Consider the following 21,693-nt stretch of genomic DNA (forward strand, 5'->3'; position numbering starts at 1 on the left):
TCTTGGGGATACTTAGACTGTGAAGAGGCATATAAAAGCAAATTCTGTTTTCTATTGAGAATTCCTTACTTAGTTCTTCATCAATTCTTAGAAGCTTTGCCTGAGTACAAAAATCAGTAAGGACTTCAAGCTTTGGTCCTGTATAAGGATCTAATATTTATATAGAGCTATATGGGGAAAAATGTGTATACATAAAAACATACAGGAAATGGAGAGATGAATCTCATGGATTTTACTCAGTATGTTTCCCTCAGTGGGCAGAGTACCTGTGGTTCACACAGAAATAGGAAGTAAAGCATCAAAAGCCTGGAGTAAAAGAAGGTCCTATCCATGCAGAGTTCAGAGCTACTAGTGCCTGTGCTACATTCTAAGTGAAAGGCACGGAGGGCATTTAATGCTGGTTAAGTCACCAGTGGTTAAGGGGAGCATGCTGTATAGAATTGCTGTTCCCACTATTCACCACAGCATTATCCCACCAGACCAGAGGAGCTCTGACTACATGAAATAACTATGCAGGGACTTCTGTGGCTCCACAATATATAATTTATTTTTAGCTCAGAGAATAGTTCTCCTCTCTTAGACAATATCTTCACCTTATAATAATGATTAAAGCTTCTGGGCCAGACCTCAGATGCTGTAAACTAGCATAGCTCCACTAACCTCAATGGAACTACACTGACTTACACCAACTAAGGAGCTGGCCCTGTATCCTGCTCATAATACCTATAGGCATTTCTTTCTTGACAAAGTACCCCATAACAATGCTCTTAGAGCACTTTTCATCTTCCAAATGTTTTACAAACATTGACTAATCCTATGCGCTGATATCACCTTTTCTCAGAATTATATACAATTCTAAGCCATCTGAATTCAAAGTACACCATAAAGCTAAAGAGGTTTCCCATTTGCATTCATGGCTTTCATGTATTGGGATGGAGAGAAATATTGAATTATCAGGAGTGTTTCAATTCAGTCCCATATTTCCTAGATGTGAAATATTTCTTATTTCCTGAATCATCCATCCATCATTCAGCACAGCTTGTATTACAGTAACACCAAGATAACAGCAAAACAAAGTTTGAATTTAGTGATGTTGAGTTCTTGGGAACAAAATCCCTCTGTTCATTTATTTGTATTTATCTCTATGTTCCCTGCTGTTAGCCATAAAAAACAAGACACTAAATATTAATGTAATTTTTCTCCAGGTTGCACAGTAAACTTAAGTAATATTTAAGATATACAATCACAATCCATTCCACTAATCCATGTTATTTTTTCTGCTTCCTCTGTCTTACATTCAAGAAATACTTAGCCATACATTATGCATTTTATTAGTTATCTCCAATATTCTCTCATCTAAATGATTTTTACAATAATGAGATATAATAATAGCAGCCCAGTGGATTTACCTTATAGTTCTCAAATGTCTAATGAAAAATATATTGTCAGTAAACGAGGTAAAGGTGGACTGATAGCTATGGTGATATACTCATGACATGTATGTTTCTCAGAAACGAGGAGGGGAAAAACTCTGTTTTTGGCTTCCCTCTGTTATGTGTGCACACCCCAACATGTAATTTAATATGGAGGTGGGAAATAATAATCTGTTACATCTTTTTAGAAGTGTTTACTGAAAGACAAATGGGAAGGAGAATAAAATACAGAAATTACCAGACAGACAATATTTAGTATTTTGACTCTAATCACAGTCTACATGTGATGGGACTTAGAAACTTAATGCTTTGAATATTGTTAATTAGCAGCAACCACCACTGGGAGGAGTATCTTGAAATGGGAAAAATATCTTTTTAGATCAAATGAGCATCCCACTCAAAGATGTACTGGCTTATAAACCCAGGACAGATAAAACAGAATATTGAGGTTCTTCCAAATCACAAGGGTCTTTGCTACAGTTTAAGATGGGTTTGAAGTCGCCGTGATTTTTACATATTCTTGGGATTGAAAGCAAAGGATAGAATTATATCTTAATCAAAAATAAAATAAAAAAGGAAATAATAAATTCTCTTCTACTGTTCTGAGTAGGGGAGATACAATCTAGAATAGGTGACAGATGAAGGGTGCAGATAATTAAATGAGGCTACACAGCATGCATATAAAGTAATACCAAAGTATTATAGTCCAAAACACTGTAGCAAAAGTGCTTTAAGCTACTGCACAGTGTTTTAGACAAGTTATGTAGTAATTTTTTAAAAGAATAGGAAGAATTGTGATATCACTAATGTTTGAAGGAAGAATAAAAATATGTGGTAGATGGCTTATAGCAGAGTCAATATAAATGTATCATGATATACATTTTTACTGTTTGGATAAACAGTAAAAAAGACCCTTTTCTTGGGTCTGTTTGATATATATATGATTCTGCCAGAAAATATCTATTTAAGGTATTTAATCAGATTTTCATTGTATTTATAATATAAAAATATAAAAAGCTTTATTTTCTAGAGGGAGATTGCCTTTCTTTTATTGTCCATGAACAGATAATTATATTTACAAGCATAGTTTATCATCTAGTCCTGGCAAATGACACCATGTGCTCCTCACGTTTCTGCTGACACCACAGAAACTCAACCTTGCTCTTGCCAAAAGTACTTCTGGAGCACACAACTAGAAGAGGAGATTATAAGCTCTTTAGGTCAGGGAGGAACCATCTTGATGTTCTGTCTTTGCACCTAGCATAATGGTGTCCTGTTCCATGTGTAGTGCTGCTGTGCACTATGATAATCCATATTGTTATAGTGGGTTAGGTTAAACCTTGTTGAAACTGGTGGGTGTAAGTACCATCCTTCATTTAGTATAATAAGAACAGTAAAATTCCTTTATGAAATAAGAGCAGTCTCCAAACCAAACCAAAGGCACAAACAAGGCTACTCAGGAATTTAAATTATGTAAGTGGAGAGCTTTACTGGATATTGTCTAAGTAAGGGTGCATGGGGGAGGAGACAAGCAGAGAAGCACACTGAAACAGAAGGAGGAGGAAGTTCCAGACAAAGCCTGAACAAAATGTATGGCCCTGAGAAAAGCCTAGTGAATGGTCTTGGGTCTAGTACTGGCCATAAAGACGCTTGTGACTGTGATCAAGGAAACCATCTCCTGATGTTTTTTCTCTTATGTTCAGGGAAACAGGACTTTGTATATTATTTGTAAACAAACAGGGTTGCATCAAAGGCACCTGACCTTATCATCAATTTCTCCTCCTCACTGGAACAAGATCCACATTTTTTGACTAGATGGTCTGGCCAAATGAGGTAACAAGTAAATAACAAGAAAAAGAAAGAAGCAGTCACATGTTACAAAAGAAGACAGTGACAGGAAAAATAAGAGCAATCACAACCAACTTGATTCAAATTCACCATTGAGCAGGTAAATTTGGAATCACAACTGTTGTCTCCTTCTACTCAATTGAAGTGTATTGTCTAAAATGGAAATGCAGCTTTTGATACAACTATTAAAGCTAGAACTAGTACTCCCACATTTCAGAATTATGTTGTAACTTATAGATGTTGCCCATATATTCATACTGGTATTATATATAAATACCTAACTTATATGTATATTATGGAGGCATTATTTTGCACTTAAAGTAGGGATTCAATCTCTTTGTTATGCATGAGAATACAGTCCTGTCCTTTAACTTATCATACATCCTTTTTGAGTACCAAATGAATTTTATGAAAATGTATATACAAATGGCATGAATTTATGTGTGTGCATGTGTATATTCATTTATGTATTTTTAAATATATTATTGTCCTGTAAAGCAGGTATAGTCATATAAAACCCATTCAGTCCTCTGAAAATAGTTAATTGATTAGCTATACTGAAAGAAGAACCGAAGACACTTGATATGGTTTTAATCAGGTCACAACTTTATTATTAGATGTCTGGGACTACCCAGCAAATAAAAGTGAAGTGTTCATTCCGTAACTACCCAGGGGGCTTCCATCAGTCCCCCCTCTTTTTCCATCCAGGTCCCCCAGGAAACCCATTGCTGGGACCTTACCATCGCCCCCTCCCCACATGTAAGGGCTAAGGTGGATTATAAGAAAATTGGGTTGGCTCTCTAACATACCAGTCATAGGAGCCCCTCCTCATTCCATTCCTTTCCTTAACACTTCCATTTTCTGTCCTTTACCAAGGCATTTATCTGGTCACTATATCCCTTCCTTCTGGAGTACCTGCACTGGATATCCGCCCCACACTTACATAATGAGTTGTGACTTCTAGCCTAACTCCCTTCACTCTTCACCATAATAAAGCTTTCCCTGAACCCCAATCTGGAGGTGAAGGAAAATTTCCTTCTCAGCCCCCCTAAAAAGGAGTGGCTAGCGCAATGCCTGCAGCAGTTCCTGACCAAACAGTACTTTGCCACCTTCAAGGGAGGGAGGGTTGATGTTGCCTCACCTGCTCCACTGAAAAAGGCTTTTCATGCCTAGGCTTGCACCTATCCAACCCTTCTGCCCTTCAGGTCCCAGGAGATAAGTCAACATTGCTAAGCTTACTCACATCCCCCCTTTGCAGCAGTTTCTGACCTATCTCCCTCCCATAAAGCACTGTTCCCTTTCCTTTGGCAAGCCAGACAATGCCGCCCTCCTCCCCGACTTAAAGGTATGTTGCAGTCATTTCAGTGAAATATTAAATAATTAGTGTACATTGTAAAACATAAAATACAATATAAACAAAGCCCCAGAATAGTTTCTTAATTTCTATAACAAAAATGTTTATAACTTGAATTGAATAATTCATCACTATTGTAAATCTTCTTTCATATGGCTTAAAAACAGTAATGTTAGAGGTCCAAATCTAGGCTGATGATCCAATTGATTTCTTCAAGTGACGCAGAGGTGGATGGCCATATGATCATTTGGGACACTGGTTGATGAGGTGTTCCATAGTTTGAAAACCATTTCCACAATCACAGATAAACCTGTCTCTGAGTCCCCATTATGGAGAAGGTAGGTGCATCTGACATGTGATGTATAGATGTCATTCAAGTGGACTATATTTTCCATGGGAGTGAAAAACCAATAGGTTCTTTGGTTGAATACTTGATGAGATATTTGTTCAGCGTCCATCTGCCTTGCTCGCCATTGATCTTCAGGGGAAGACCCAAAGTCTTCAAGCTTTTGCAATATAAGCCAAAAAGGTTTTATGGATTAAAGTCAGAGCCTTGGTATATCATTTAGGTCTTCTTCCTTCAAATACGATAGGAATCTTGAAGGATTCTCATGTTGTGATGAATTTGAGGTGTTTGGATGTGGACCAATATGAGAAGCCACAGTTGTAGGGTTGATTTTACTGTGATAAACGGATCCACAGTTGAGATTTGACAAGTGATGTGTGGAAGCTATGAGTCCAGACCAGCAAGCAATATTCTGTGGTAGAGTAGACAAGGGCCAATGAAGAAGTCTGAAGAATTTTTGCACTGGCTCCTGAGGTCATTCCTGCCGTTTTCTATATGAATTTCACATGCATCTTTATTTTGTGATGGATATTTTTCAGATGCTGGTGACATGTGAGGATTTGGTCTAAGATCACATCATGGTATTTTGGGGTGGGATCATGTCTTATCTGCTGGGCACAGAAGTCCATATGTAGTTTCACCCTGGCCTTTCCACTATTTAGATGAAATGTAGACACAACTGTCTTAGAGAGTTTGGATTTAGTCATGAATATAAGAAATGTTTTTCATGTTTTTAGAGTCTTTAGTTAAATTTTTTTTTCTATGGAAGCTAAATCCTCTGGTTTTGTAATCAGAACAAGGTCATCAGTATAGCTGAATTTCTGTGAGGATGTTTGAGGAAGGTTGCTGGTGTAGATAGTAAACAGGATCAGTGCTAGAACTAATCCTTGTGGTAGGCCACCATTGACAGTGTGTGGCTGGTTGGCCTGGTCACCAAGGAAAACATGAAATATATGACTGGTCAGAACTTCTTGGATGTGTTTAATCATTGCATTGTATGGGATAATTTTGCAGGCTTTCAGGAGAAGGGTATCCCTCCAGACAATGTTGTAGGCAGCAGATAAGTCTAAGAAAGCTTCCCCAACCTTGAGTTTTCGCTGGAATCTGGCCTCAGTGTGTGTTGTTAAGACTAATACTTGGTCAGTGCAGCTCTGATATGTCAGGTCTGGTCTATTCTACAAACTTAGGTTCACAGAAGCCACCTTACATCAATCTAACAATGTATGTGTCTACACTACCAGGTCCCTTCTGCTCACCCAACTCACCTGTAATGTTAACGTAATTACTCCATCCCAGCGAGAGTCATAGTACTTAAATCGATGTTGATGGGTCAACAGAGAGGCAGTGTAGATGCTGCTTTGTGTAAGTCAACTGAATTGACCTCCAGGAGGTGTCCCACAATGCTCCTCTGTGACAACTCTGGTAATCGTTTTCAATTCCGCTGCACAGCAGCCAGGTAGACAGGAAACAACCCCTCCCCTGTTAAAGCCCCTGGAACTTTTGAATTCCCATTTGCTGTTTGATCAGCATGGAGAGCTTGCCTGCAACAATGTTTTGGTCCCATGAGGCTTTGCAAGCTCTTCCCAAAACCCTCTGTGACTAGTTGCACATTGGGATAGCACCCACGGTGCATTGCTCTGTGCACCAGTGCAAGTGGTGAGGACACACTCCACCAACACAATGAGCATGGCGTGGATATGCCTGACTGACTTAATTCCTGCATCAGCTAGATGTTAATTTAAATTAAGTCGACTTAACTTTATAATGTAGACACCACCTCAGAAAGCCATTCTGTCTATTGGAACGGAGACTACAACCTGGACACAGTGAGCATCAACTGGTAATAATCCACATTGGGATTGAACTCCCAGTAATCAAGTCATTGCTTAAACCAAAAGGCAAACTGCCCAGGATTCGCTGCAACAGTTGTGGCTTCTATTGTAAATCATTTAGAATAATAAAAAAGCCAGATAATAGAAAGTTTATGCAGGATAGTAGTACGTTTTGATTGAAAAGGAAGGGCATCCTTTATAATGGAAGATGGTAGTGACAGAAGTATGAGGAGGGAAAAGTGGCAGATGCCTGAAATACTATTTACTAATACATTAATTTATTTCTGCACCATTTGTTCTAATGTCTTTTTTATTGTTAATGCTGGATCCATGGGAACATTTCCAATTTGAATCTGAGATCAATGGAATGTCATCTGTTTAAGAGAATCCCTTTCCCTCGACCTTTTGTTTGTTTTATGTTTTTAGACTGTGGGCCAGATAACATGCTGGTGCAATTCTTCAATGATGCTACACATATTTATACCAGCTCAAGGTCTGACCACACATTCTTTGAAGCAAAGACTGCATTTTCCTCTGTGTTTCCTCTGCATTTAGCACATGGCAGACATTACTGCAATCTAAACAATAAATAATAACTTTGAGGCACTTTCATTAAAGGAGACAGAATGTCTCTTGAAGCACCCAGGTACACTGATTCAGTGTGCCTGGTGTTACATTCTTTTGTGCAGTAGAGCTCACTCCCTTTGTCTAGCTGACTGGCTGACCAGCTCTGATGACTAGTGTATAGGAGGCAACATGCATGTGGGGGGAATAGGGAAGGAGTAGAGGCTCTAATTCTATCTGGCTGTTATATGGGCCATGGCAGGGAGGAGGGAAGAGACACCTCGGCCTTCCTCCCACTGCACACCCATGTAAGGTCGAGAAATACTCTGGCCCTAAGTGATTCACACTGAACCACGATATTACAGGATCAAAAGAAATGTCAGTTAAATGTGTACGAATATTGTAATTTTCATTAATTCCCAGTGCTGTGGACAAGGATATAATCATTAATTTAAAGAATTTCTAGAGCAGAAGTAAACTGCTAGAATAAAATGTTGCTCAAGATATAGAGACTCATGTGCTATGGTGAAATTATATGGCCTTTACTATGCAGGCTGTCAGACTAGATGTTCATAATAGACCTGTCTGGCCTTAAAATCTATGGATATATAAAAATTAATAGTGTGAACTGTTCAATTTCACTGACAACAATATGTTACTCGAGTATATTGTATTGCAGTCTATTAGATGGTTAGCGGGTAGCCAAGTTGGTACTGATATTTCACTGTAGGCTACTTTATGGTATACATTTGTTTAGTTGTAGCTGTAGATATTTATTTCAGGTGCATTCAGGTAAGGGGAAAACCACTAACCAGGGAATGAGATGTTATTATAGAGGAGGTGAGAGGTTAAATATCGTCACCATCATTTAAGAAATGACTTGAAAAAATTACACATACCAGAGGTGAGTGAAAATCAGGATGTCTGTTCCATGGGAAATTCCCATATTTCAATATTTGTTTTCATCTCAAAATGGGCCAAAATGTTGAAATATCTAAACATTTTGCACACCAAAAAATTAGAAAATTTCAAGTTGGAAATGCTAAAGCATTTTGTGTCAACATTTTTAATTGAAACTAAATGTTTTGACATTCCTAAATCAAAATATGTCTTTCAGTTTGTTGACCCAATATGAAACATTTTGCTTCTAGTCAAGGTGAGATTAAATCTCTACCTGAGCCACCACAGTGTCTTGAGTAAGTTGTAGTTCTGGGTCCCTCAAGCCCTTATTCTCCCCTTTGTACTCTGCTTGCTGCCCAGACCACACGTCATGATGATTTGTTGTCTTTCCATGTGATTGAACCAGCTTGCATCATGAGTTTCCCTAATAGAAAGTTTCACTAAATCCAGTCTTTTCCTGCATACATTTTTAATTTTGATGCAAATTCCCTTTTCTGACAGGAAAATATTTCATTTCAATTTTTTGACCAGTCCTATCCAACACCTAGTAGCCCAAGGACTACATTTACTTGCCAGGCTGAAATACACCGATACTTCAAGCCAAGCCCCAACCTGAGCCACAGACCATCACAAGCCATTCCCTCTACTGAGCTACATTATCACCCCCACTCTAATATTCCACTGGTGGGGCATCACCCCAGTTACTTGATGGTGGAAGCTCTTAAGCTGTCACTGCACACTTAGCAAGATACCATAAGTGTTAGTAGTCATTTATTTGAAATGTAAGTTTAGATTCTGCAGAAGCTGAAAGGACTTGTCCAGGAAAGATTACAATAGATTTTTCACTTAAAAGCTATAACTAGCTGGACCAAGGGCTGTTTTAAGGATAAGAAATCTCTGTCTCGGAATAGCCTGATATTACAGGGAGGGTTCTAAGTGTTTGATTTGCACAATAATGTGATCAACATTATGGGTTTCCCTGGTTTTTGTGATTTCCATCTTGGTTTACCTTACCTTTAATAATTCCTACCCACTGAATTTAATATCTGTTTTGCCTTTGACCTAAATAGGTTCACAATTTGGCCCTGTAGGAACTTTCTGCTGCTTCACTATTCTGCTGATTTGACTATTCCTAGCTTTCAATGAATGTGGGCAGCTTCATGAACCAGGAGAGCACCATCCACACACTGTTACATGCAGTTTTTGGATACATAATTCAATGTTATACTTATTTGACAATCATATTTCTAAAGAAACTTAAGTATTTAGAGAAACTCATTGCTATGCTAGTGTTTTGATTTTAGCAACTATCATTATAGGAAAAAGTAATTAGCTGTAGGTTAATGAACTTTCATTTATATGACACATTTTATGTTTGTAAAGCAACAGTCATACAGAATATCACAGAATGATTCCTAGGCAATTACAGTCTATCCAGACAAATATAAGAAAACTATGTAGGTTACAATGTCACAGAGGGAACACAGAGGTAATTGCAGAAAGACGATGCTGAAAAGCACAAATATCAGAAAGAATTGGAGAGAAAGGGTGGGAATCATAGGGAAGAGAGAAGAGCCAAGGTTCACAGAAGATGAGGTCACAGATAGAGCTTGATGGGAAACTATTTTCCTATCCCATGAGAAACTTTGAGATTTGAAAAGAAAAAAAAAAAAAATCCCAACCTAATTGAGATAAAATGTTAAAATCTTGAAAATATTCTCAAATTGATATTCCACAAAAAATTTCAGATGATGTCAATCAAAACATTTTGTTCCAATAATTTTAAAAATGTTTTGTGTTGGTTTGTGACCTTTTAGAAAAAATGCCTTTTTTAGTATAAATCAAGCATATTTTTCAAACAAAAAGTCATTTCAAACTGAAAAACTAAACTTTTCATTTTGAAAATTTTGAAACATACCATTTCAAGCATTTCAAAACTTTTCTTTCAAAATTTCTTTGAATCAGGAGATTAATCAAAACTGACCCTTTCCCAGGAACCATTTCAGGTTTGATAAGACAGAATTTTCCTATGAAAAAGTGTTTAGTTGGAAATTTCCGGCCAGCTTGAGTCACAGATAAAGAGGTCTAGAAGTTTGTCACTGAATAATATTTTCAATGAAAAAAAAAAGAAAAAAAATCCAATTAAAATGTTTTTCTTTTATTGACCATCTCTAGTCTTTTATCCATGTAGCAGCACGTACTACTTTCCAGAAAGAGACTGCTGTACATTGTAAAAAGGATAAGAAACTAATGGGAATGAATCTATAGGCTTTTCTAAGTTGCACTGTGGCTGCCAGCAGTTCTCAGGGGTTGTTCTGTCAACTTCAGAGCCCCTGAGTATAAAGCCATACCCTTATCTTCTGGCCATGAGCAGAATTAAGTCACTACAAGATCAGGGCCATGTATTTTTAAGTGCTTAGCAAACTATCTCAGTTCATTTAGTAATGACTAAAATTAAATGTTCATTAATTCTGTAATTGTGCTTGTTATTAAGATTGCTTAATAAGAAACCTTCTATTCCAACATAGCCAGGGATTGGGTGGTGGGATTTTGTGTTTTTGTTTGTCCTCAGTGTTCTTTCATGAGCATTTGGAGGCCAGTTTTTCAATTCATAGGAGGTTAGGTTCAGTCAGACTGTTTAAACTGGTTCCTCATTGAAGGTCAAACATAACTTTTTTAGTTTTTGCTATATTTCAAATGCAAAATCAGAGATGAAGTTCTATTAAACTCTTGAGAGTTGCCAGGACTTTATGTTAGGCCAGCAGATAGTTTCTCAAATCATTCAAGACAAAAGTAAATTACTTTCCTTCATTGTTGATATCCAAGGCATTGTGGATTTTTTTTATGGCAGATGATTCAGCACAACATTTCCATTATATTATTAGAAGATGCATAGGCTGTGGATGTGTTTTAAAGGTCAAACTGCCTGATTCATTGAAGGCAATTAATACTCTTTCCTAGTGAACATTTTCTAAATTATATCTTTGCTTAGAAAAATTCAAGAAAGGAATACTTAACTGTAACTCTAATGTTGCTAGTCAGCCTCTTAGATATGTTAAGTGAAATCTTTTAACAATTAATAAATAATATATGTTACATATAGGGGGACTACATTAATACTCATATAAATCATTAATGTATGCTTACTAATAACATTCCTTAGAGATTGTTTTGGCAATTACATTCAGCTTTGTAAGCCACTTTAAATGATAATTAAGACATTAACTATATTTATTCATATCTACTTATAATATTGTAAGATAGTGCCAGAAAAAAGCATTACTTTAAACTTAAAATAGGCCCACTAGCACAGAACATATAGACATATATTCCCTGTTGCTTCGCATTAGCTGCGCTTTCTGTGTCTATTACAGAAATAAGAGACTTATTTGCAAACCCTCACTGTATCTAGGCCTACTGTGCCCATCACCATGCTATCTTAGCACCTAACTAATGTACTTTACAAGTATGCTATGAGGCTTTATTTATTTATTGTTGCAAAGCCCAATGAGAACAGCAGATGAAATATTTTATACAAGTTTATTGTGTTTATTTATGGGTCTAGATCTTGGGTGCAGCCAGGCTATGCTCAGCACAAGACTAAGGACATAAAAGGATCACTAGGCTCCCCAAAAGCAGCTGAGGTCCAAAATAGTCCCCATTATTACTTAGAGCAACTTCTGGGCTATTCCAAGTTCTGTTATCTGCCACAGCCTTCTCTGGCCACATTTTCTTCCATCCGCAGTATGCCACCTGTATCAGCCATACAACCAGAGAGAAATTGAGGCCACTTTACCTATATTTCACACACTTTTTTACTAAATAATGCTTTTTGTCAAAGTATCTTTTTATAATGACTAGCCAAATGGCAACTGGAATAATTGATGGACAGAAATTTTTTTTTTATCACTTTGTCTAAAATATTAGAGTTATGTTCAGTAGGAATGGATAGGAAAATAAATATAAGGTAAAACTTTCTGTTAAATTTTTCAACCTGACAGTTTGGATACATTGTCTTTACAAAAATACACATACACATCCCCATATGCTTGGTCCCAGACCGATTGTCCAAAGTATTTTAAGGTTCCATTTTCTGCTAAGAATAACGGTACAGTTAAATGACTTCTCCAGGGTAAAGCTGTTAGTCAGTGACAGGCAGGAAAAGGGACTGGGAATACCTGGCTCCCAGTCACCTCCTCACTCCATTGACCACATCTTTCTAGAATGAGAGTCAAGTGAAGACAAGGAGACTGGATAAAACTATGGATTTCTCAGCTAGGTTTTATATTACATAGCAACACTGCCTATCTACAGTTTTAGACAATAGTATACTAAGGCAAAGAATGACATTCAAGCAGAATAATGGGGTTAATAATAAAGCTGAAAAAGGGAGGTCAGAGTCATGTTGCCTTTGAATTACAGGAAGTTAAAAAGATTATGACATTGAATATTCAAGAAAACTACAGTGTTTTAAGGATTTTGATTAAATAGATAAGATATTTGTCACGTGTTTTTTTTCCAGTTTCACCTGGTTGCAGTTGGCTATAAAAACTATAAAACTATTTATCTATCTATCAAGATAATGTGCTAATAATAAAGATTCTTTTAAAACCCAGCAATAAAACTAAACAGCTTCACCTTTCGGTTTAATAAGCACTGACATTAAACATTTTCTAGCACATAATGTCAGCTCACCAAATCTTCCTTAAAATTCATCTGGGGCAAAAGAGGAATTCATGTGTAAAAAGAGCTTTCTGAGGAAATGGAAGAAGCTTGTTCACATTGAAGTGACATCAGAAAACTAAGATAAAAGAAGGAATATAAATTGTGGGAACAGCTATAATAATCTTCCAAATCATTCAAGAACATTTTTATTAATAATTAATTATTATTAATATTAGCACACTGGGCAAATATGCAGTAGGGATGACAATAATTTCTACATAAAAGACCAATTTTTGATGGTAGTCTTTATAAATATATTAACAATAATCCTTTTCTGAAGCAATGAAATAGCAGTGATGCTCTCTTTTTCTGACCCCATTTCCATAACACTTACAAAGGAATTTTTTTCTTCAGAACACAGAAAAAACCACCCATCATCTCCACCTGTTACAAATCTAAATGCCCCCCTCTCCCTTATCCTCTCCTAAAAAAAATCAAATTAATTCTTGAACTCTTTTTGGAAGTGTAGGAGAGGATTGTTCAAGCTACTCTAGGCCAAATTTTATTCTTGAATTATTTGGAGATACCCCTCTCATTACATGAGGTTGCATGTGCACATCTGAGAGCAAAACTTGGCCTTTTATGTAGAAATCGTTGATGGAGCCAAATCAAAACAATCTGAATCTGGGGTCTTAATTTTGCCTTGCATTAGCGCAGAAACATACTGTGAATGAAGTGGAGAGAAAAGGACTGGAAGATGGAGTTTTTAGTCTCCAGATTAAAAATATCTATGCACCCAATCCTGAAATCTTTATATACCTGGAACACCTGGGAGTTTTGCCTGAGTAAGGACTTCAGGACTGGACTCTACATAAGAGATTATTATTATTAAATATTTATATAGTGCCATCAGTTTGCCTGGTGTTTTATAGAAATAAGAAGATTCTACCTCAGGATTTAGCCACTGGTGGCATGACTAAAAGAAGGGGTTAACACACTGGAAGATCAAGACAAAGGACATATTAGTGTGAAAAGTAAATGGAGCACAGAGCTGAGATGTGGGCAGTAGCAGAGCTGTGCAATACCCTGAAACTGAGGGTGGGGAGTTCAAATGTGATGTATAGAGAGGCGGGGAGTGAGAACAAAGAAGTGATTAAGCTGGTGTTGGGGGTGGGGAAGAGGTATTGGATACAGTCATAGGAGAGTGAAAGACTGAGGCCTCTAGGTGCTACCACAATACAAATATTTAAACTATAATAATAATAGAATGGCAACATCCTAAGTATACTAAAAAGGGGACTGGTGAGAGTCAGAGAGACCAGAGGGGACCGGGCAACTGTAGAGGAAAGAAAATGATATATTCAGATTTAGCTTTGTTAAGTTTGAAGAAGGATCCAGAGGGAGATGTAAACTGGCAGAGACAGAGAGAAGGAGGTCTGCAGCAATCAGCAGGTGGGATGAGAGATGATGAGCATGGATGAGGTCATCCTGGGGATGAGTACAGAGAGAAAAGAGGATTTGGCCCTGGGGTGGATGATTCACAGACAGCAACGATGAAGAAGCAGTCAGCTAGGCAGAAAGAAAACTGGAAAGGAACTCAGTCACGGACACCTCACATGTGAGGGTCTGGAGAAGAAATGGGTGGTTCATGGTATCCACTTGGGATAAAGGCAGAGTCACATTTTGTGTATCGAGCTGTCAGATTCATTTCAAAAGCCCTTTGTTAAAAGCAAATGAATTAAAAGTAACCTGGTATGTTCCATGTTGTTGAAATCTATGTTTCAAAAGAATGCTACTGGCTGAATGACACACATAATTCAGTCTCACCTTCAGGACTATTACGAACAAGAAATCTCTGGGTGCTCTATGCCATAATGTCATAGGCAATACATTTCAAGCTGTTGCTAAGAAAAAATAATTTTCATAAATGAGATTTTCAACATGTTATGGTAAAAGAGGTCACCCTGAGAAAATAAATTATACACATTAGAAAATGTTTAATTGTATCAGTACTCTCATTTATGGGGACAAAAAATAATCCTATAATTAAATTTGTATTGTTTTATATGTCCTTCAAAGAAGAATTCATGACTGCCTTGTTCAAAAGGTCAAAACCTGCATTTAAATTGGGATATTATGATAAATGATGTGAGCAGCATTGATTCTAATTTTAGCCAACACAAATTATTTTAAAACTTGTTTTGATTAGGGAATTTTTCTTGACCTTCCACAAAGGGATATAGGTGAAATGATACGTTACTATATTTGCTTAGAGAACCTGTAGCATACTGGAAATAACTGCTGTGTTGGGAAGATTTGGCAAATTATTACAAAATATGACTAAAAAAATCACATTCTCCATGGTATTTTACTGACACAGCTATAATCGCCTTAAACAAAAGGACAAGCCAGAGCCTAAAGAACTGCTTATGCTGCCTTGGAGAAGCAATAGATGAGGTGTTACCAACAGCAAGAGTTCAAACTTCATGAATCAGAACCTCCAAAATTTTAATCAAGAGATTAAAAAAAATATGATTTTTAGCCCAGAGCAAACTATGTTTTTTGGTCTGTCTTCTAGTTTTTTAATCCCCCTGCCCACACTCAATGAGACTGAGACAATTACATGTAGAAAATTAAACCTTAAATGCACATAAATTATGCACACAACAAACGCAGGCCCTGTCTGCCCTGTGCACATGGTACCCAACTCCCTCTCACTACTACTCAGGGTTCTCCTATTCCCTGGCAGGCACCCATTGCCTCCACTTTTCCAGGCAATCATAGTGCCACAGTCCACCTAACTCCCAATTCCAGTACTGGAGGCAGAAACCATAGCTTCCGAGAGCATGCGGAGCAGAATGTCCTCTAATGACCAAAGGGGAAACTGTTGCAGTTGGATAAAAATTCCTGAGCTGTCTGGGTTGTTTTTTTTTGTAGTCGCCCAAGAGCCATTCAAAATAAGCCCCAAATCCCTATGCTGTGATACTACTACTAGTGTTGGCAATACTATATGTTACTATAGAAAAATGAGCCACATGCTAACCCAATCTGGGTTTTCCTAAATTGAGGCTAGGAAACTTAGTATCACTGAGTGGCGTTTCCTCCAAGTTGTCCTGCAGCATCGGAAGGGTAGGTGTTTACTTCTCTACTCATGAAACTCTCTGGGATTTCAAGTCCCTAAACTGATGCACGTCTTCAGACTACAAGACACCCACAAGGGCAGAAGGACTTCCTTTGCCAGGCAGTACATATGGGAAAAAACATCACAGCATCAGACAGTCAGCTGATATGTACCTTATTCTTTGAAATGTCAATTTTGGGGTACATCTCACAGATGTCTTCTCCATGATTCTGACCCTGGAGGTACAGAATTTCTTTGCTCTTTGATTTTAGATTGTCCTGAATGTTGTAGAGTGTTATCACAGCTATCTTTGCCTGTTCCACTTGGAGAAAGGCAGAGTTATTTTAATTCATGATTCTTTTATGTTTGTCCCTTATTGTGGATGCCATTGACATGTAGCATCAGAACAGCTCTTATATATAATGCATTCTGCTACTGTAGTCCTAAGCTTTCTTCTGAAAGAGACAGGGCCATATTTTTTCCTGTCCCAAGGTACGATCAGTGCAGAAGAGATAAGGGCCCCATCAGTGAGCTAATTTAGGTCCCTCATTCTCAAGTTGCCCCAGCCTCATCCACCCCTGAAGTAATTTAGTGTAGCCATGGGGATACTGTAACTTATGACAGCTGGGTATAGCCCCTTACAGACCATATATCAGCTGAAAATTGCTTTAGGAGAGCAAAGCTGTGTTCCTGAATTTGAGAACTCTCATAGCTCAGGCTTCGTGACAGGATCTCTAGATATGGCTGTCTTGCACACATGGATGGTTCTTTTGTTGTTTATTTGTACTGGTACATGCCCTGACCACTTACAAACATCAGCACTGTGTTATTTGCAGTAGAAACCTTTGGATCGGAAAATAAATTGATTGAGGGAAGACAAATGTGTTTTCCTCCACAGTTGTCTTTTGTGAAGAGAAATATATTCAATCAACTTCGTGTTTCTTCTTGTTCTCACAATTTTTTTCCTACCTGTTTTTTGGGGTTTTTTTTAAACAAGCGAATTTTAGACTTGGAGGAAATATGGCAATAGCAGGCCTGGCAATAGAAATGCTGGATGGATATTCATGCCTTCTCTTTAACCCAGGAAGAAGTGAGAGGCAGAAATGGCACTGCAAGCTTCAGCACATTGTCTTGCTTCTGTGTCTCCAACTCTGAGTTTGAGTGTCCAGTTCAGTAAGTGGGAAGAAAAGTCTATCCATGACTATTTAATTTATATCCTCTCTGCTTAAACTGACACTAAGGATGTGAATTAGTGCCAACTATGGTAGGGTAATTTCTGTTATATGGACTCAGCGTTGTTCATTAAAAACTCATTTAATGTATGTCAACAAATGGAGTGCACATTGCAATGTTTTTGATCACTGGATTTGAATAATTTCCGAGACCTAAATGAAAATTTGCTATTACTGCCCGTTAGTCCAAACTCCTGAACTATCCAACTCCATAGCTTTTAATTTTTATCAGGATAAATGTCTCATATCAACAACCTCCATTCAGACCAAATCTGTGGATAACAATTAAGATATTTAAATTTTCCTGTTGGCTAGTGGCAAGAGAAGCAATCTTTTTGCCACATCCTCCTATCTTGCCTGAAGTAACTTGATGCTCAAATACTAGGAGGTGAGGTGCCAAAACCACCCCATAACATTATAATTGTTAGCCATTGACACAAAGCATTCATGCTTTCTAAAAAAGAACTAACACAAATTTCAGGAACTATTGTCTCTTAGTATAGACCACACAATATCAATTTTAATTTGTAAGTGGTATGTAAATTTGACATTTCTAAAAAGCAATTTTTCCAGCCAGATGAGTAATTCTTTGAAGTTAAGGTATTTACCAGGCAAAGCGTCACATTTTTCGCTGAAGGTTAAGCTGACACTAATCAAAAGTGACAGGATTCAAGAGCATTGTTTCACTGATGGTCCCTATATTTATATTTTTTAAAAGTACATACACACTCACACACTCTTAAATAGCCTACAGTGTAAAAATGTGTGCGACAGTGTAAAGGAAAGAAAAAACCCACAAATCTATAACTTAGGCTAGATAGTCTATAACTGGAAGACAAAGTCAACGACGACGTACATAACAATGGATGGTATTATGAAAAGTCTTCCATAATAGAATTCAGATGCAGAGGGTATAATTCTGACCCAGACTATGATTTTTTGACAACCTATTTCACAGTAGCAGATTTCAGTGGTTTTATAATCACAGATAAATGCACAGATTTATAATAATGGGGTGTCAATGGGTGGAACAGCAGGACTAAGACCCATTATTTTCTCAGGCATTTTCATGGCAACTGCCAAGTGCAGAAAAATGTGAACAATGTCTATGGATGAAGCAATATTGCTTTTCTTATGCAAATGTACTTCTGTGGCGAGGAGTACAGAAGCCTATCTGCTCATGTTTGTAGACAGTATTACCATGGAAATACTGACATAACAAAGTTTTATACATAGTAATATGCAACAAATACATTTAAAAGACTAACAGAGCAAATAAGATATATATTTGTGTTTTCAGAAACCAGAACCTAAAAAAAACTTCATTCCACTTTACACTGCTTTTATTCCAACTCCCCTCAAAATCTGCATGACAGTCACTTCTGTAAAACCAATGAGAGATGGACACCATCAGTCTGAACTAAGTCAATGACACTACACTTAAATTAAGATTTTGGCTCTTATTACTAAGCATTATTGTTCTTGCATGACGGTAGAAAAAGCAATTGGTTCACGCAACTATTTTCACACTGATGCAAAGCAGAGATATAAAACTCCTATTGGTATACGAAAAACATAATAAAGAATCCTGCAGCCATAGTATTCCAGGAAGGAGTTCTTCTAAGATCTCAGGGTGAGGCTTGGTCTGTATGACCTCCAAGAAAATCCCAGGATAATTCAGTAAACAAAGTAAGGGTTTCTTTTTTCTAAATCAGCACTGAAACAATAACTCTCGGTGATGTTATTAAAAGGCATAGTGTTTGTTCCTGGAGGTACAGTTCTTTTGCATGAGAAAGTTCTGACCATGCATGGTCATTAAAGATTCTATAGCACTTTTTCCACAAATAGCTATGTGAGACCCCATGTCCTGATCAAATTCCTATTGGATAATTATATTCTGCCTCCTGAAATTACACCTTACAGATGGCTGCTTTTAAAAGTGGGTGAAGTTATCCCTATATATTGTTTGGGAAAGTTTTTGTGATTCTTGGGAACGAAAGGGCACACTATATATGCTCTCAGTTATTTCTTTGTAAATCTCAAATAACTCTATTGAAACCAGTTGTTTTTCTAGATTTACACAACTGGATATGAGGGCAAAATATGACCATATAAATATAAATTAAGATAACTCTTTTTCACTGTTATTATTGATTATATTAAAATCCTTTTACTTTCTGCAAAGAGTAGGGGCTAGATCCAAAAAGTATTTAGCTGCCTAAGTCTAAAATTTAAATATCTACACACACACACTGCTGCCTAGGCCTTGAGATGAATTAAATTCTCTAGGTACTTAAGTTGCCACCAATGAAGTCTGCCAGGCACCTACATTTCTGCTGTTGGACATGCAAGCAGCTGCCTAAATTCTGAAACCTGGTGTCTAATTCAGGCCTACACCCCAGCAGGATACTCAAACTAGACATTACCCACTTATTTTTCCTGTGGGACTGATCTGATAAGCATGCTCACAGGTTACCTTAGAGTACTCCTACCAGATCAGTCCCTGCAGAAAACACAGCCACTGGAGAAAGAAGAAGTGGTCTTCCTATATCCCACTGGTTAAAACATTCACATGGGATGGGGGAGACCCAAGTTCAAACCTCTGGGCCTGTATCTGCCTGACAGAGGTGGTCAATCAGGCTGTCCTTCCCTTACCCCTGTCCTGGAGCATTCTTGCTGTTTCTTACACCACTTCTCTCTTGGTGTGCTTTGGCTCAGCCATTTGGGGTCAGTAAGGCATTTTTTCTCAAGACAGAATTGTCTGTTTTGGGGAGTGGGGTTCCTGTTAGCATTCAGGAGGTTGGAGTAAGTTTCTGTTTTGTGTTGTATATCACAATGCTGGGCAGGGTTCAGTGTGGATAGAGGTGTTAGTAGGGACCAGTATGCATGTCTATAGCCCAGCTACAGCTGGTGGCTTTCACACCTGGACTGGTAGTTGCTTAAAGAGCTTGGACAGGCCTCAGGATCATGCATAGTTACCCTTATCTATGCCTCTTAACAATTTCATGAGGCTGGTGGCCAATCTCTACAGTTGACAGGGTAAGAGCTAAGAGTAGCTTCTCCTTGGGTAAAAATGGAGATCCTTTTGGAGATTAACTGATGTCCGTTATAAGCAGTTATATAGATAAAAAGGCTGCAGATGCAAGATTACTTCTAAGAGTTACATCATGCAGAAATTAACTAATTCATCCTCCCAATATCTCTTTGGATATGATACATAAATATAATGCCCTTTTTAGAGATGGGGAAACTGAGCTAGAGAAAGACTAAGTGACTCACTCAAGGACAAATGGTGAATCAGTGTCCAAGACAGGATTCAAACCCATGTTTTCCCAATTCTAAATCCAAGCTCAAACCCCCTAGACCACATTGTCTCTTTTTTCTTCCCTTCATGCCTTCTTCCATGCAGCCCCTCGATGCCTCAAACATTCTCCCAAGCCCAGTGTGCTTTCATTTGGATCCCTCTTAAAGTGTCACCTCTTTTGCATGGCCCACAAACATAATCAAGCGGCAGACTGAGAAAAATAAACAGATCCCTTCCTTCAGCCTCCCATTGCTTCTTGGAAGATATAGTGGGCAGAAACTCTCTTCCCATTTAGTCCTGTACAACATCAAATATCATTTTTAATACCTGACAATTAAAATAAAACTGATATGAATTAGTGCAATCAATGATTGTATCCACAAGCCCACCTTCCTTGTAGATATGCTATGCAAGCAGGATCCATTTTAACAGCAGATAGACAGAATTGTGTTCACCAGCAATAAAAGTAGCTATTTTCCAACTTTTTAAAAGTAATGTTAGTGATATCAGAAATAAGCTCAGCATTATCTTCAAAATTCATCCTAATCTTCCAATGAATTTAAAATCCTCCTTAGTTCCACTTTGATGGTTTTACAGGACAAACTCTCAAAACTGTTTAAAAAAATAAATAGGGGGAAAACTGTACCTTGGTGTTTGTCACTTCAAATGGAACTTTTGACTCATTTGTAACTGGAGGTGTCAGCTTCTCACTTGGTTTTGAATGGATTATATTCGTAGCGGGTGGTTGAATGTGCAGAATGGAAGACAGGCAGAGCTGTACAGTCTCCTTCAGAGCTTTCAGCTGTGACTCCTAGGGAAAATGAAAAGTCATCAACTCTTAAAGAGAGGTTATAGTGAACACAGTAGCTTTTTTTTCTTTCTGCTCTGAACCAAACACTTGGCAACAGCTCCAGCAACCTTTTTCTCATTAAAGCAGGAAATTAAAGCAGTTTAATGCACCCTTTACATAACTGGCCTGAGGGTTACGTTATGTACACTTAAACATCAAACAGTCTTGGAAAATCACAGCAAACTCCCCTTCCATTGTTATACAACTTTGAAACGGCTTATTCAAGGACATTTTTAAAGACCAT

At 37.7% G+C, this 21,693-nt stretch overlaps 1 protein-coding gene across 5 annotated transcripts in view; it reads right to left on the reverse strand.

Annotated features, from left to right (window-relative positions):
* LUZP2 (leucine zipper protein 2) overlaps nt 1-21,693 on the reverse strand; it is a 299,712-nt gene that overhangs the window by 40,363 nt on the left and 237,656 nt on the right. For 4 of the 5 annotated variants that reach the window (XM_067532095.1, XM_067532096.1, XM_067532097.1 and 1 more), the window contains one exon: nt 21,246-21,410. In XM_067532095.1, the coding sequence (XP_067388196.1) occupies nt 21,246-21,410 (165 nt within the window). Of the gene's footprint in view, nt 1-11,826; nt 12,031-21,245; nt 21,411-21,693 lie in introns of those variants that run through there. The other variant, XM_067532098.1, reaches the window with a different exon arrangement.

This window comes from Emydura macquarii, unplaced genomic scaffold (assembly GCF_026122565.2).
Source record: "Emydura macquarii macquarii isolate MOO-44397 ecotype Brisbane River unplaced genomic scaffold, CSIRO-AGI_Emac_v2 contig_3240, whole genome shotgun sequence".
In the NCBI taxonomy this organism is placed as follows: domain Eukaryota; kingdom Metazoa; phylum Chordata; order Testudines; family Chelidae; genus Emydura; species Emydura macquarii.